This window comes from Anguilla rostrata, chromosome 1 (assembly GCF_018555375.3).
Source record: "Anguilla rostrata isolate EN2019 chromosome 1, ASM1855537v3, whole genome shotgun sequence".
In the NCBI taxonomy this organism is placed as follows: Eukaryota; Metazoa; Chordata; class Actinopteri; order Anguilliformes; family Anguillidae; genus Anguilla; species Anguilla rostrata.
In genome coordinates this window covers 34,286,320-34,304,775 of record NC_057933.1, presented here as the reverse complement: position 1 = coordinate 34,304,775, position 18,456 = coordinate 34,286,320, and the positions used below count along the sequence as shown (strand labels likewise).

The window sequence follows — 18,456 nt, the reverse complement described above, 5'->3', positions numbered from 1 at the left end:
TTAAAAACTCACAGCTCGAACTACGGAGTCACCAATTATCTCTCCAACAACAGCCTCTCCATTTTATTTGTAAACAGGGCTCCCTTGTTAATGAGACATCAGTGGGACTCTCTCTGCCAAAATAACTGACAATAATTAAATGCCTACCATCAAAATCATTGAGAACTGGCACAATTAAAACTGAGGTCAGATCCAGTGTCATCACTTCCGAAAGACCATTCAGAAGTCTCAAAATGGGAGGGTCATTTAGCAATCGACTAAAAGGCCACTGTGGCCAGGAGTCATCCAAGAATATTAGTCATGATGTTTCAAAGGGTGTTTTTTTCATCATGCAGTTGTGAATCATTGAGTGCCTGTGCCTGCCAACTTTCCCAATTTATCCTTCAATACCAACTCTTCAGCTTTGCTGATGAACTGCACCATGAAAAAAAATGGCAACTGGCTGTACACGTTTTGGAGAATGTGTGCACAGACCATAGCTGATGCAGCAATGGCAAAGGACAACAGTTATGATTAACTTTCCCAAATGGATGAGAGAAGAACAATTATGATTAATTTTTTATTATAAATAGCCTATGATAATAAATGACCAATGAGGCCAACCAAACACTTTTAGCTTTTTCTACTGCAGGGAACAACTTGACACAAATGTGACATTTGCACTGAAAGGCTTGTATTGTTATTTTTCAGTTCCATATAATTGCATAAAATATCTCTAAAGGAAAAGTGCAATATAGCCACATAGTCATGTAAATTATATACACTCTTTGTTTAGGACCTGAGACAGGAACATTTGTGTATACTCTTTTCATTAACTATGAGAACAATATGCATTGGCACTGACATTTAATAGTCTGGTGTTATTTTCAGATTAAAAAAGAAACATTTTATACAGTATGTCCCGCTAGCACTTGTTATTTCTTAATGCTCATTCAGTTTCTGACACTTACACAAGCCATTGCAGTTCAATACATCAAACAATCTCATACCAATTGCAATGCTGACACCATGTGGTGTAAATCTGTAACTGCATATTATTATTAATACATTCCTTTGCCTTTGATAAACTAAAATGAAAATGATGACTATAGAAGAAAAATAACTTAAATGCTTCTGATGTGATATTCCCAAATTATAGTTATATTCAAGCTCAATGATTGCATCTACATTTAGTACACCTGTCTCAATTTTTTTGAAAGTAATTCATGAGGTTAACTATATGTGGATCTTCTCAAAACAAGTGAGTCAGTATATTTGTCTTACAGTATATTTCATGAGGCTCTGGTGGTTCCTCCCGAAGATTTGTCTAACTACAGTCCTGATAATATAAGACCTTAGACTTTTTTGAGGACTGTTGCTTTTGCATTCCAGGTGTTGGAATCTTCAATTGTCACATCATTCTTTGACAGTGGTTTCTAGCTTTTGCCTGTTTTGTCATAGTTGGTTATCTGTCTGTGTTTAAAGATCAGTGGCTACTGATTTTGTTGTTTGTGCTTCTGTTTTTGTAATTTTAGCCTACGACCCAATAAGAGTTCAGCAGATGTACCGCACTCAAGTGAAGCAGCTCAATAGTTCAGCGAAACAAGACGGATATAAACTGCAGTCTCTTTTCCATTTTTAGTAACTATGAGAAAGTCTACTCACTTTTTTTTTTTTTTGTGGTGCCATTTGACTGGGCATATACTGGAATGGATGTGATATGCTACAAGTCATAGTGGCCTGCAAAATCTTATAATTGATAAGAATCTAAATTCTTATCAATTATAGCACAGGACATTGTCGCTGATTTCAATCCATGTAATGCAGTTCCTTGAAGATTGCCTTGCAGATTTATATTATTTTGTTTTCACCATGTAGGAATTACAGCACTTTTTATACATAGTACAGGTACAGCTTTCATTATGTATTTTTGATTCTAAGCATTTGATTGCCTTTGCAGTCTGTTATTGGTATTTGTCAACATAAACAGAGTTCTGCCTGTGAAAGTCAAGGAACCCATTATGAGGCTCAGAAATAAAAAATAAAAAAACAGTCAGAGACATAGGTCAAATCCTATGCTTACCAAAACCAACTGTTTGGAACATCATTAAGAAGAAAGAGAGCAATGGTGAGCTCAATAAATGCAAAGGGCCTGATAGACCAAGGAATAGCTTGATGACCAAAGAATGAATAATGAAGCCGTAATGAAGAAAAACCCCCAAACACCTGACCGACTGATCAGAAACACACTTCAGGAGGCAGCTGTGTATGTGTCAGTGACTACTGTCAGCAGAAGAGAAACAGAACTACTGAGCCCACACTGCACAATGCGAACCACAAGTTAGCCACAAAACAGGATGGCCAGGTTACAGAGTTTGCTAAGAAACACTTAAGAGCCTGCAGAGTTCTGGAAAAAGTTTGTGTGGACAGATGGGACCAAGATTCACTTGAATCACAAGAACACAGTGTGGAGGCAAAAAGGAACTGCTCAAGATCCAAAGCATTCCATCTCATCTGTGAAACATAATACATATACATAACTGGTAATGATTTGTACAAATTCCTTTCTGTATATGTATTTGTAATTTTCATTACTTTTCTGCTGACATGCTCATTATTTCTACATTTTTGTTTTATGTTGATATTATGTTGCTGCAAAAAACTGTTTATAAAGGCAGTTTATCCATAATTTTGCCAACACTGTTGCTATCATTTTAGAACTACAATCAGTACTGTGTGCTAGAACCCCTCAATTATATACATATTTTACTAATTTAATTTAATAATTATTGTTGAAAATGACAATTATCAAGTAAATCACCAAATTCTGCAATAGGTCAGTCTACAGTAAACTGGTGAAATCAACCAGCAATTCAAAACAGGCTCACTACTTCTAAATTACAAAACATAAAACAATTCATTTGAAAATACCAGGAAACAGAGACGAATAAGCCAGACCTTGACAAAGTGTTACCCTCTTCCAGTTTAAGTGCCACGGGATTAAAGGAAACAAGCTAAAAACCCACAACCAAGGAACTGAGCACTATGGTATTATTTTCAAGAGATTCCTGAATCTTTCTAACAAGATCAAACATGAATATGTAAGGAGGTAATTCAGTTCAGCTCTTGAATACCTATAAAAAGCACAGAAGTTGATCTCTGCTTCTACAACAGGATGATATTTGTAGACAGAGAATTGCCAAAGCCAGCCAGTTGTAACTTCCACCTTCAGTCAAAATATATTTCATATCATATCATCGTACTATATTGGTTTCTGCTTGAAACTGGAACTGGTTCTAAAAAAAGATGTCGTCAACTATCAGGCCTCAACTCCCATTATCTGCACAGACATTAAGATTTTCACTCAGTGATTTCACTTATGTCATAGATTGCATCCAAACTTAAAGGAACAGGTTCAACATGTAGCCATGCAGGGTCTGTGATCCCCAATATGGTCCTTCTGGTTTGTCTCTTCTAAGCAAATGGCAGACCGCGATGACCCAAAAATTCTGATGCGCTGCCAAAATTGCACAGCACACTGCGTGACTGACACACCTCCAGCAGCAGCTCTCCTCCCACTTTGGTGCACGGTGAGTCATGAAATTACCAAACCGCTCAGGCGCATTAAAATATATGGGGACAATAGCATTTTTCCAGTGCGCTGGCCGGAAAATAAAGCCCAAAATGTCATTAATGCAAAGCACCATGAGTGCTAATAGCCCCCCTTGTGGAGAACTTTCAGCCTGCTGAACGTGAATGACGTGTGTGTGAGTGTGTGTGACTGTTCCAGATTAGTCCAAATTATTGTACCAGGCCACTGATATTCACTCCTGCCATTGGAAAGCTGAACTATTTTAAGGTAAAAACAACATGGCCAGGGTTAGGGACTTACATTCCATGTAGCCTTGGATTCCCAACTCTGATCGTGGAAGGCCCCAAGCCAGGTTATTCAAGTAGAAGGAAAATAAATGCTAGTTTCTCACTTCAGGAATTTCCATAAGTATACACTCATTAGGCCTGATTCACAAAACTTTTCTTAAATTATTCTTACTTCAGTTCTTTAAAATGCTCTTACAAAAACCAATATGGGATTCATGACACGTGTAGACCTTATTTTTAATATATTTAACGTATCCCAGGTGTATGAGATGATTGTTCATAAATTGTATGTGCAATCCTGTTCATGTGATTAGCATACGGAAACAGCTATGAAATAGGATAAAGATAAGAAAACAAATGATGAATGCCGAAATGTTCTTGGAAATATTCTTACACACAGTTTGCGATCAAATGTGATTGTACATTTTTCGTGAATGAAGCCCAATGAATTGTCAAATACACATTTTGGGAAATGATCCAGTCGCATAAAGCCACAACATTGCAGATACACACACATGAATCCAATTCCTGCCTGCCTTTCACCCAACAGGTCAAGATGACAAAGGTATTCAAAAGTTGCTTCAATGAATTGTTTTTATCTATCTTTATTTACAAATGAAAATGTCTAAATGGAATATTATCAGAGACAGAAACTTAAAAAAGAATTAACTTTACAGAAGAGGAAATGCCCTTTTATGTTACCGTTATACAAATATCCAAAAAATCCCTCAGCTATATCCTAATTGTATGACTATTAAATAATTCCAGTAACCCATAAAAACAGTACAAATGCAGTTTGGTAAAGTCCAGTTTCTTGCTTAAAAGAGAGCATTGCCAGGATGCTTCACCCTGCAGTGTTGGGTTCACAGCAGCCAAACAGTAAGTGGCCCACTGCAGTATAGGAGTGATGCACAGATTAGACAAGCAGCAGAGTGGATGCCAATCATCTCAGGATCTGCTCGTTAGTGTGTGATGTGACCAGGCGCATTTGTGTGTGTGTTTTTGTGTGTATTTGTATGGGTGTGTGAGCATGTTTCCTCCGGTCAGTGTTTCCCTCAGGGAGTATAATGTCATACAGCTTATTTCGGTTCAAACAGCTGCAGGTCTAGTTGGACCCACACTTCCCCAGTCTCCACCTCATGCAGCAGGAGCCTCCGGTTTGCTGGTCCCTTGTTCTCCAGCTCCTTCTTGATGGTTTCTAGGAGAACGTCTGTGCACCCCAGGAAACCTGTGGATCAGGTGGGAGTGGTAACTGGTTTATTAACATATTTGTACATAGTTTAAAAAACAGAGGACATAACATGAAGGAGAAAAAAATAATGAAATAAGTAAATATGAACATAGTGCAGGAAGGGGTTATAAACTCAAAAAGGCTTATATGAATAATAAAAATAACAAAATAAAACAAGAAAAAGAAAAAATACCCACAAAAAAGACAACTTTTTTAAAAAAGACATGAGAAAAACAATGATGCATGTTAGAATTTGTGTACATGAATGAGTGCATGTGTGACTGAGTGTAAATGCCTAGTTTGTGATTTGGTTAATCAGAAAGGCTCTTGAGTTTTTTCTGTAAAAAGAGGAGGATTCAGAGTTACAATAACTGTTCCAGATTTACACCTTTGAATCTAAAAGAAAACTGACCATGGGTGGTGCGATAACAGGGAGATTTGCTGAGTGTCTTATATGTGTGAACTTGTGAATTTGGAATATGTAGTTAGCAGATAATCCGCTGTGTTCACATGTCATGGAAAGGGGTTTATTATATATTTTTTTACAATACCCATGACATTTGTTTTGCCATAATTAGAATTTTGCCATAATATGAATTTAGGAAAGCACAGATCATCTCCTTGGAAACTTGTACAGCACACTGCCACTTATTTCCACTCAAAAGTCCACCAGCTGAGCTGCACAGTAGTTGCTTTGGAGTATACTTCATTTGCAGATGGTGCAGGCAGCCCTGTCTGAACAATGCTACTGGCATCTATATGTATTTACGTACTACTCACAATTACCTAAAATTCTTAACAAGGAACCCAATGTATAGGGGAGTATATGTTGTATGTGGTACTGACCATCAGGAGAGAACTGGTCCCTCTCTCGGATGGTAATAGATAGGACATCCTTGTGGAGGTCTTTGAGAAAGAACTGGCAGTTGAAGTTCCACTTTGGGTTGAGGGTGTCATTCAGGGTACGAGAGGTGTAACACTGCTCACCCATAGTCACCTCACAGTATGGGTTCCCCTTTCCTGTAGAAAAAAATGGAAGAGATCTAGCAGTTTAAATAAGCCAAAGAATAAAAGCATTTATGTCTTGTGAACAATCTTTTGATTAACCTTTCCAAAGAATATATGTGATCATATGAATTGATCACATATCCTAAAACAGTCTGGTGTCTAATCCTTTAGCTCTATTAAATTTAGCTGTGGATCTCTAGGTGAATGATAAGGTACAGGTGAGATACACCTGTATAAAACAAAGATGATTTTGTCTGAACCACAATTATAAACATTTAAATCAGAATCAGCACAAGCAGAATCAGGTGAAAAATAAACACCAGGAGGTGAAAAATAAACACCAGGAGCGAAAAGTACAAATGAATGGATACTTGTATCCATAGACCAAAGCAATTTATGTAAATTTTCCACTCAGACTGAACCATGGCCTTGGGTAGAGCAAAGCTTTCATCATTAAGTGATTATCATGCTGTAAATGATTTTTGTCAGGCCTTTAATCAAAAATCAAAATAGGTTTTTGTAACTGTTCATGTGACATTAATCACTGAATCAATTACATTTGGGCAATGTTTCTCTTGTGGTATTTCTGTTGTGATGTTTCTGTCAGTACACCTACCCAGGTACTGCAGATGAAAATCTACTTTTTCATAAAAATAATATTTTGAAATGTATGTTAAAACTACACACAGATCCTGACAAATAAATATAAAAAGCAAAATAAAATAAATAAAAGAAAAAGTTAAATTGTGTAAGGTCCTGCCTTGAAACTCACCGTTAGCCTTGCAGGACTGGAGATCAGTGGCTTCCAGGATTGTTACAAGCAGCCGGCCGATTTCACTGCCCTTCTGAGAGCGCCCTGTAGCCATAGAAATATACTTATTAGCCAGCATGAAGTAGCAAGTTAATCTGGAATGAATGAATGAATGAATGAATGAATGAATAAATAAATAAATAAATGCTTTTTATTTATTAAATATTTAAATCAATAAAAAAAAACTCTAAACCAGGCTTTGTATGACCCAGGTAAAATATACTGTAACTTACCTTAACATTGAATAAAAAAGTAATGATAGTACAGGTACATGTCATGGGTGCTCTTCAGTTCTTACTGTCTATGGTGATAACACAGTGGAGCCAGTGAGTAATGTTGCAAGCCTTACCCTGGTATGTCTTTTCTCGCTTCTTCTTCTCCATCTCCATAATCTCCTCTGAGGCAGTTGTAATCTTCTGGACCCAGGCTATCCTAGAGAAATCAATCAAAATCACAGACATATTGCATGAAATAAATATAATTTAAAATTGAGATGATTTTTTTCCCACAAGCCCACCTTGGTCACTGCTTTATTGTATTCAGTGGTTCAGGACCAATTATTTGTGGAGAAACACGAAATACTTAAGACACCACTTCCAAATAAGAAAACACATTAATGGTAAAGAACTACTTAAAAACTGTAGCCTAGTTAACAAACAGAATCTGAAATGTTTATTTTAGTAAAGGGAGACTGTGGGATTTATCTTCTGGATTGAATATTGCACGGCTCATGGGCACAGTCAATGGCACAGCGTGTAGGCACACTAGGCGTGGCTACTGAATGTTGGTATTTTCATGACCAGGGGTGAGAAGTGCACTGCTCAAAGAAAGCGGCACACTTGAAAAGGGAGCTGGATTACACAGAATATATTAGTAAGTGTGGTGCAGCTGGATCCATTAATATCCAATCAAATGACCTCTCTTCATTCCCTTTAAGAGCCATGCGCATTGGACATGGCATACAGTGAATTTCCATATTCCACGACTGCAATGGAAGACAAGAATAAGTATGTACTAATATTTTTCAGAAGACGTTCTTTTGTGGGAGATGCAGAGTTGGGCTGTTAAAAACGAAATTTGAAGGAATCACATAAGAGAAATTTGTTCGAATTTTCTTTTGTCAGAATTAATATAAAACATTGCAAAACTTTTATCATTTTAAACCTGTAGCTAAATAGCTTAAATGTGTTTTTCAATAACTAAGAAATAATGACAATTTCTTGAAGTTTTATTAAACAAAATAAAACTCATTAATCCACAATTAAGTATCTTGGCATTTTTTCAAGTTGAAAACATTTTTGCCTTCAGATATAATTCATTTTGGTACTGAGTTTGTGATAACAGTAATGCATATACTGTAAATGTAGGCCATTAGAGATATGCATACACATACATACATGCAAACACTGAAAGCTGAAAGAAACATATAGGCATGGATTCTGTCATTTATCCATGAATGATGAAGTGTTTGTCATTTTTAAATGGAAGTGTTTTTAATGGGGTGTTGTAGACTTGACAGACCTGCTAATTATTTGTATGTCGGTAGAGGATAGGGCTAACTACCATTAATTTAGAAATGTGCCATTTGCAGGTAACTATGGCAGCCTAGTAAATAAAAGTAATTATTTTATTTTATTTAACCTTTATTTTACCAGGTGAGTCCCATTGAGACAGAATCTCTTTTATAAGGGAGACCTGGCCAAGAGGGCAGCTCAGTTAAAACATATTTCAAGGAAAACAGCACATTAAAATAAAATACAATACAGTACAAAGCAGACACGACTATTTGTCACTAAGAAAATCAATTAATTTTGCCATCATGAAATGCATATGGCACCACATTCGTGACTTTTGCTAAACATATGTATTGAACATTCTAATATCATTTCTACAGAAGAGGATTAGGGTCACATGTGAAATTTTTTTTTGAGTTCTGACTTTAAAGTCAGAATTCTGAGAATAAAGTCAGAATTCTGACTTTATTCTAAGAATTCTGACTTTAAAGTCAGAACTCAAAAAAAAATTGCACGAGGCCCTAATCCTCTTCCGTACATTTCAATGTCAAAATTCCACAAGGGAATAAAGTTTTAAACACCTACTCAGTTAAATGGTCATGGACGGCTTTTGCAAAATTTGTTGTCATTTTAAAGAGATGGCTCATTCTTTTGAAGAAGGTAGCCCACTGTGCACAAGCCCAAATATTGATGGCATCTAGACATCAAAAGGTGTGGAAATGTAGGTTGACAGATGTTTTGACATAAACAGACTAGGTTAGTTCAATTCAATCTACACTAGCCTCATCTATAGTTGTTTTAAAATGAGTGTTTGTGCAGGGCCTGCAGTAAGCAAGCTAACTTGTTATATATAAGAAGTTATGTTGCAAGTCTTTATGGACAGCCATGTTGACCAAATGTTACAGCTTTTTTTGGCAGCCCCTCTCCAAATCTAATGGGATAGTACAAATATAAGATGACGTGGTTTCACTTTGGTTCAAGGTTTAAAAGCTTCATTCGGTTCATTGCCATTACAGCAATTTAACCTACCGAGCAGTTGTCTTGGTGCTACACTACACAATCATGCAAGTGTATACATGCTGTGATTGGTCAGATGTGAACCAGCTGCAATTATTTGTGGATCGGCTACATTTATTTGTGGATCAGTTACTTCTTTTTTTTTGAGACAATCATATCCACGTAGTTTTCTGACCATCACATTTTGACATGAGCATGATTAGCCTGTTTAGAATAACATGGCATTATAAGATGTGCATGATGTTCAGCCACTGTCACTGATGATTTATGTCTATTTATTCAGAGCATCTCTTGTTCATTCAGAATATATCTCACATTATTAAGGTTGAGCTTTTAGATTGTAGCCTATTCTTTACACAAGCACAAGTGTAAAGTGGTATACAGCCCTTTAGTGACTGAGGCTTTAAAATGATATTGATTAATGAAACAAGGCAGCTAATTATATATTTATGTATTGTTGTGATGGATGGGGATGGAGATGACTACAGCTGTCTGCTTCAGTCCCTGAAGGGTGGGAGGGTGCTGACACCAGATGAGCTCAGGGTTGCTGCAGAGCACAACATGGAGGACCATCAGGGCATGCACTATATGGAGGTGGGTGCAGTAAATGAAGAGCTGCTGTGAGCACAAATGCACACTGAGCAAGTGCAGACGGTATGTATGCGTGTAGACCTTTTTTAATGAAAATGTATTAATAATGGCTTTGCCTTCTTATATGAGTAATATTCACATTACATGATTATTTTGGGTATGGTCAGCCATTCTTAAGCCGGGCACCCACCGCACGCGTATCGACCGCGAGCGCACTACGCGCGTAACTGAAGCGTAGTTGAAGTACTGTTATTACAACGGCAGCGGGCGACGTCGTCTCCACCAGATGCGAACGCGTCGCGTACCGGCTGCGAAGCTCGCGCGACACAAGCGAACTGAAGCGTAGTTTTTCGCTTCTGTTCTATTTTTTCGGCTTGTCGCGCGTCACGATGGCCTGTTTATACACAGAAATATGCCCTAAAATGCTAGGTATACATGCTCTGATTTATATTTCATCCTTATATTACTGGGGGTGTGTCCCTAGTTACCTCCCAGATATTTTTTAAGCAGCTAAAAAAAATACAAGCCTTTTCGTTTTGTAAAAATAAATAAATAACTGGAACCTGGGGGAAAGGCAAACTTAGTTTCGCCGTCTTATTTTGCGGAGGGGGTGGGGTAAATTTGAAAATACACCACAGAAAGACGTAGGCTATTGAGTGACGTAAAAGGGAATGCACCGAGCAGCGGTTTGTTAGCTCGAGTATTGGAAGATAGTTTTTAACCAACCATTGCTCAGCCTATTTGACTTCTCCGATGTCTTCGTTCGCCGTGCTTTCAAAAAGGGCTTGTTAATAAAAATCAGATAATCCACAGAGCTTTAAAAAAATCAGATTATTTAGTGGTCTTGCCGATGAAAATGCACCTATTTTATAAATTAAGTTGTAAGCAAGCCTTTATTGCACTTGTACTTCAAAGCTTCCGGTGTTCATGGCGTTGTGGTGTTCATATCCCTTCAAGATTAAAACTGTTACTGACTTTTTCATGATTAGCTGATTTTACTAAATCTGATCCTATAAATGTTTTGACGTGAATGGCAAGACAACACGGGAATTCCCAATGGTTGATTACGGATTATTTATTATTATTATGATCATTACATATTCTTCATGAAATTGGCACGCTTGTTAACCAAGCAAATAAATTAATACAGTTTGAGATTGATTGTTATGCAGGCTACGTTGCGATTTAAGTTTATGGTACTTCTTGAAAGCGTTTACTTTCTCACGTAGGCTATTTACGAGTTAACGAAATATTACCAAATTAACAAACTGAAAAAGGTCTCTCACCAAAGTATTCACTTAACCCATAATCAACAGTCGTGAACAAACGTGAAATACACGATGTAAAAGCCCACTGCAGACTGCGAGAGCTACTAGGAATATATAGCTTTTACGCAAGCCTTTGCGCGACACAAACGGAACCAGTGGAGACACCCTACGCGTCGCGCCGTGCTGCTTCGCCCTGCTGTTTACGCGACGCATACGCGACGCGTGCGGTGGGTGCCCGGCTTTACACAGGTCCTAAGTCAGCTAGAACGTGTAAATGCTTCTCTGACTCAGCCACCTACCCTTCCAATGCTGACATGGATGTACAGGCACAAAACCGTCTCCTGTTTATGCCCAGCTGTCCATTTGGCATAGAAGAGCGTGTGCAGGACCGTGTGGTTTCCGGTCATGACTTTTTCATGCTGTTCTACACCCAGGCTGCAGCTGCGAATATTTTCAGCTTTACAAATATCCAGGGATGGGAGCTCATTTCGAATCAAACATCATATGCAAACAGTAAAGGAGCATGTAATGAGGACACCACAGATGAGTTTTACAGATTTGTGGGGTAACTCATTTACATGGGAATCCAAGTTCTCCCTGACATCCATCAGTACTGTTCCCCAGTACCAAGTCCCTTGAGGGTTCATGGGGGAGATCTTTCATGTCACATGACCGTTTTAAGGTTCTGTTAGCAGCTCTGTATTTTGAAGGTCCTGCCACAGTGGATAACCAGGATAGTCTTAGGAAGCTTCGTTATCGGATGGACCACCTCAAACAAAAGTGCCATGAGTTTTTTCAACCAAACCGGAATTTGGCAACAAAGGAGTGCATGGTAAAGTCAAAATTTTGGTCAGGATTAAAACAGTACATGAACAGCAATCCTACTTGTTGGGGTTTCAAGTTATGGGTAACACCTGATATGGAAAATACCTTAGACTTCAGTGTTTACAAAGGTAGTCATGATGGCCGAGTTACTGATGTGATGAAGAGAAGATATTCAGCACCATGTGATGTCTAAGGCTAACAGATTTCAAGCAGTAACTACATACAAACAATAAAAAGTACTAAACATGACTACTTTCATTTACTTAACATTAATATAATATAATATATATATATAATAATATAATATAATATAACCACAAATATTGTGAAGTACAGAGCTTTGTGTCTTTATCCCAAACACTATAGAGGGCATTGTATTTGTTCTTTATTTTTTTAAGTTCGACATGGACATTTTTTTTTACTGTTGTACCATTTAATATACATTTTAATGTAACTATGCATTTTAACTGCCACAGTAAAATACATGAAAAAAAATTAAATGCAAGACATCTGTTGTTACAATGACATGAGGTGTGACGTCTAACTCAGTTAAAAGACAATGCTTGTTCACAAGTAATCTGTCTTATAAACATATAAACCATATAAACCACCCTAAAATCTTAATTTTATATTAAAATAGCATGACTGCCAGGAGGTATGTACACATGACAATTATAATTCAATAAACCTAGATTGAAATATTAAACAGCACTTTTTTCTTAACCCCTTTGCGCAGATGCAAAATCTGCCCAATTCTTGCCCATTTAGGGGGTACCTTATTTAAAGCTTTATAATTCCATACTTAGAGATCCCATATATAAAACAGGTTAAACTATACATGTCCTGGATCAAAAACTCCTTGGCCGCAAGTGCATAAAATCTAAGGGTGGATATGCAGAATAGCTAAGGATCTATGAAGCAAAAAGTAAGCAGTGTACCCAGTGTCTCCAATTATATCCAAAATGTCTAAATTATGCATTGCTGTATATCACAACATAATCATCTATTTAACTACAAATCAACTGTTTTGACTCAAGAAACTCACTTTTGCATCATTTTCAATTTCAATTACAAGCTTTCTATCAGTACAGGGGTCTAAAATATCTAGGGGTCCAGAAAGATATCAAAAATATCTCCAAAAATTAACAAAATGCTTTATTTTCCATTATAAAGCATATAAATGACTGTTCAGTCATAAACGTATGACTGTTCAAGATAAAACATTGATTTAAAAATAATGCAAAAACATTGTAACACAATGTGGTACAGTATCTAAATGTGTAATCATTAACTCTCATATCATTTTCTGTATTCTACAGTATGCAATGTTTTCTAACCTATTTAAAGACACTCAATTTCAAAACTAACGTATATAACCACATAACAGTATATCAGCTCGGTCTATCAGCAAAAATATGCCTTAGCCATGCTTAGAAGGCCAAGAATAATATTATTTTCCAAACTGACCAATAACGTTTTGCTAGGTGCAGTGTCTTTTACCGCTACCACTGAGTGAATGCGTAAAGTGGAGATAATGATTCAAAACTTTCGGTTACGCTGAGCTATAAAACGCGATTCCAAAAGTAAAATTAGACATATTATACATTGTTAGAAAGCTTATTCTGTCACCTATTGGATAAATTAATTGTCAGTCAAGCTAGATTGTAGTACAAAGGACGACAACACCATAAACAGCATGTGTGGTATTACGCACAGCTATTTTGGAAAGTACCCAGGCGTCCCAAATGAGCGTATATTTCACAAACGGATTGTCCAAGACAATATATGACCCCTCAGACTAGAAAGGGACATCTCTACATGTAAAACCAATGGTAAGGTTGTATATTTATTCTATATTTAGTCCCAGATAATAATAGAAGAATGACATGGTAATTTTAGAAAGACCTGTCTTGTTTATTTTGTTATTCAGTACGCAGCGTTTTCATAGCAGTATTGGCATATCTTAGGGTTATTGCTGGGTTTATCTTGTTGCTATGACGGAATATTTAGTGGTGAAAGAATATTTTTATGAATTCCCAGATAGACACTATTGTCCAGTGTGTCGTGAGTGGGGGATGTGGTTGCAGATGAGACTGCAGGGAGGGGGTGCTTGGTAAATGGATAACCAAATGGCGACAACGGTGGCCCTGAGAAACTCATAGTTTCCCTGAATCGTCTACAAATAAAGCCGAAACACAGAGTTTGTGTTTTCAACTCATAGTTTGGTTGTAGCAGCACTGAAAGAATGAGAAAAATCTCAGGACACTGGTGTCATGGCCACTCAGGGATTGCACCAACAAGTTAATTAAAATCTGGAAGTGGAAGTGGTCTTTATGGTGTTGGATGTCTTGTGTTTAATTCATGGTCTTAGAAAAAGAAACAATGTTAGTGGATAGGACAAACCTGTTCAAGGTACATATAATACTATATTGTTCCTAAATAAGAATGCTGCCTGTTCTCTCTTCCACAAACATGAAAGGAAAATTCTTTGGGGCAATTAAAAGTCACGCTGATGCCCTAGGCATCAAGGCATAATCTATGGGTCCCCTGTCCTACAGAGTTTAATAGCTTCTGAAGAGATACCAGAACACAAAGCTATTTATGGGGTGTCAGGGTCCAGTGTGGCCACAAATCGCCATAAGCTTCATGGTTTCCTATTTCCAATTTAAAGTTTGAATGCCAATCCGTAATATTTGATTGAAATCTTCAACAGAAAGTACTAATGTATATGTAGAACGGGTTGTTGAGGCTTGCCAGGAATTTACAACCATCACATCTGTTGTTAAAAGCAGGAGTACATTTCCATGTTGTAGAGGTATTCAATAGCTGAGCTGAATTACCTCTTAACATGTGACCGGTAATGTTAGAAAGAGGCTAAAACCACAAATATCACTGTGCTTAGCCCTGCTTTCAACAACATAAGGTCACTAAGTAATTTTGTCAGGTTTTAGAAATGAGGGGTTCTAGCATGCAATCCCAATTGTGTTGAGTATTCAGAGTGGTGAACATATTAAAAAGGGCATTGATTGTTGGAACTACTGGATTCAGAAAATAAGCATATTTTTACTTAACCTTCACTTCCCTGACAGTGGATAAGAGGGATAATTCACTTTCGGTAGTTTGTTTTAAATTATTTCAGTTAGATTGTTTTTGTTTGCCAAGACTGTTTTAGTTTACCAGCTGATGTAAAAGAGAGCTGACAGCTGGGAATCCTTATTTTGGCCAGCTAATTTCCTACAAAACTGCATTTCTGCTGCCCTGGACACTCTGGGCCCTGTGTCTGGCTCACCTCTCATTGATGCTCTCAGTCTTGAGTGTGTAAACACGGTTGATGTGGGAGATATGGAAAACTGGCTCTTCGCTTGAGGGGTCAGAAGGTAATTTGATGACGACCTCATTCAAAAACAGCGGCTGGACGGAGGACAGAAGAGAACAGTATCAGATGCTACAGCCAAAGAGCATGAGTGAACATGTATTTGGGGTACGTTTATCATCCTGCAAACTTGATTCTGATCGCCTGCACCTGCCCACATCAGAGTAAACGTCCCATGACCTCAAAAATTTTGTTGGGTCCCATGGGATCCCAGTCCTGTTGCAGGGCTCTACCTCAAGACACACACCTGTAAACAGCATTAATGCAGGTGTCAAAATTAACCTTTTTTTTTTGTTTGGTAGCACTGCTGATCCCAATTTTTACATTTCTTCTGTACTGCACCAGGAAAACAACCATAGACACATTTTTAAATGGGCATTTAAATTTATGTTGTTCCTCTTGAACCATGTACATAACCCATAGATGAGAATATAGGCTTACCTACACTCAGGTCATTCAAAAATACTTAATTGCAATTTACCATAACTTGTAATGCTTATGAAAGATCATTCTACTGAGAAGCATGCAGTACCACACTGATTTAGCATACTTTGGACTCAATTATGTTTGGACATACATCTTACGTTTACGCTAGGTACAGGGTGAAACATTACTTCCCTCACTTCAGTGGACAGATAATGCTAATGTACATATTGACAGAAAAGAAATGCCATCACAAATGCTGATGGAAAGGCACAGGACATCTCTAAGGCATGCCCTTAGCCAGTACCTTCCACACCACACATTTCTCCAAACAATACAGGAATTAATATTTATCAAATGATCATTTACAAGACAAAATGTGTTGTGAAAATAAAAACTAAAAGTTGAACCATATTTTAGCTGGATTTCAAAAGGTGATGTGAATACCCGGACTGCACATCCCTGGGAACTATGCCAGACCCAAATTAAAATGGTGCTTTGGTGAAAGCAGTACATCAGCAACATCGGCAACTAAAATTATGTTCTCAAATCTAAAATATAGGTTTTATTTCATGACAAAGTATGAGTGTTTATACAGTGGCTTTGGAAAGTATTCTGGCCCTTCACTTTTACCACATTGTTGTGTTATAGACATTATTGATTTATTTATCTTTTTCCATCAATCTACATACAACACCCTATAATTACAAAGTGAAAATGTCTACCAGGTTTGCACACTTTGGGCAGTTTCTCCCATTTTTCTTTGCAGGTTCTCAAGTTCTGTCAGAATGGAAGGGGAGGGTCTCTGAAATGCATTCTTCAGGTCTCTCCACAGATTTTCAATGGGGTTCAAGTCCAGGCTTTGGCTAGGCCACTCAAGGGCATGCAGGGATTTGTCCCGAAGCCACTACATTGTTGTCTCGACCGTGAGCTTCAGGTTGTTGTTTAAGAACCTCTATGCATTTGGCTCCCTTCATTGTTCCCTCAACCCTGACCAGTCTCCTAGCCCCAGCCGCTAAGGACCATCCCCATAGCATGATGCTGCCAACACCATGCTTTAGCATAGGGATGCTATTAGCCAGATGATGAGTGGTACCTGGTTCTCGTCAGACGTAGCGCTTGGCATTTAGACCAAAGAGTTAAATTTTTGTCTCATTAGACCACAGAATCTTTAGCCTCATACTCTCAGAGTCCTTTAAGTGCCATTTCACAAACTGGGCTGTCATATGCCTTTTACTCGGGAGTGTCTGCTGCTTAGCCACTCTACTATAAAGGCCAAATTGATGCATGCAGTTCTGCAGAGATGGCTATCCTTCTATCTCTGTATGCCCAATCAGTTGAATTAGCCACAGGTGGACTCTATTCGAGTTCTAAACACATCTCAAGGGAGGGAAGGAAACAGGATGCACCTGAGCTTAATTGGGAGCATCATAGCAAAGGGTTTGAATCATTATGTAATTCACATATTTCTGAATTCCAATTTTTATAAATTTGCAAAAATTTCTAAAAATACTTTTTTGCTTTGTCAAAGTATTGTCACTGATTGCAAAAAAGTAAATTTTATCAATTAAATTAAGTCAGGATGTGTAAAATTTGATCTGAAGGTCTGAATACCTTCTGAAGCCACTGTATAAAAGTTGTACATTAAGTTCATGGGCAATTAGTGCTCTCTTCTCATGATTAGCTTTTTGGAAAACAAAATTGTATATATACCAAACTGGTATTTATCACATTATGGAATGAAAACTCAATGCATTCAGCCACACCCATGTCCCCCTGTTTAAATGCAGCTAGGTAAATGGATAAAGATCTATTGATTAAAAACAGAACAAAAGCAGGATTCAAATATGGGAGCCTCACCATTTTGTACATCTTAAACTGCATGTTGGACTTGGGGATGAAGAGCTTGTCTCCTCCCGATGAGGAAAACTGCTTGATAGCATAGGTAAGGAGCAGGAAGTCATTGAATAGGAAGAGATACAGCTCCTTGTTTCCTTTGCTCTTGTTGTGAACCTTCCCGCTGTGCAAAAGCTTGCGTGGCCCCAGGCAGTTGGTAAGGGAGTTGAAGACAAGATTCTAGATGGAAAGGTTGCAGACAGAATATACATACATGATGCACAACAGTTATGAATGCATGCGTGTTTAGTCCCACTCCCTTTCTGTGTCGATATAAGTCACACTTGAAGCAGAGTTAACATATTTTCTTCCCATTCTAAGGCTACGTTTACACTAATCAGTTTATGTGACTTCTGGGAGTGGAATTCCAACCTGTGATCACATCAGGCCGGATTTGATTTGAGTAGCATCCTCATTTGATAGTTCAATTCAAGCTCTATGATTAGGGCACAGATCAGATTTCATGATCTCACACAATATTTAAACATTAACCCCTTCTCAAGAACCCCCCTTTTTAACATAAGCCCAAAATTGACATACCCAACATAAAATGGTTCTTGAATGCCTTTGACTACAGACATAATCCTGGTCTCTTCTGAAAGTTAACCCTTGGACATTTGTTTTCCAAGAGTCAGAATTAC

At 37.7% G+C, this 18,456-nt stretch overlaps 1 protein-coding gene across 4 annotated transcripts in view; it reads right to left on the bottom strand.

Moving 5' to 3' along the window:
- Window positions 1-4,447: 4,447 nt before the first annotated feature.
- The window catches only part of LOC135254990 (intersectin-2-like), a 140,252-nt gene continuing 126,243 nt past the window's right edge, over window positions 4,448-18,456 (bottom strand). For all 4 annotated transcript variants that reach the window (XM_064335672.1, XM_064335667.1, XM_064335686.1 and 1 more), the window contains 6 exons: window positions 17,780-17,995; window positions 15,413-15,534; window positions 7,258-7,340; window positions 6,870-6,953; window positions 5,936-6,109; window positions 4,448-5,086 (listed from right to left, as the gene is read on the bottom strand). In XM_064335672.1, the coding sequence (XP_064191742.1) occupies window positions 4,938-5,086; window positions 5,936-6,109; window positions 6,870-6,953; window positions 7,258-7,340; window positions 15,413-15,534; window positions 17,780-17,995 (828 nt within the window). In that variant the 3' untranslated portion in view covers window positions 4,448-4,937. The remainder of the gene's footprint in view (window positions 5,087-5,935; window positions 6,110-6,869; window positions 6,954-7,257; window positions 7,341-15,412; window positions 15,535-17,779; window positions 17,996-18,456) is intronic.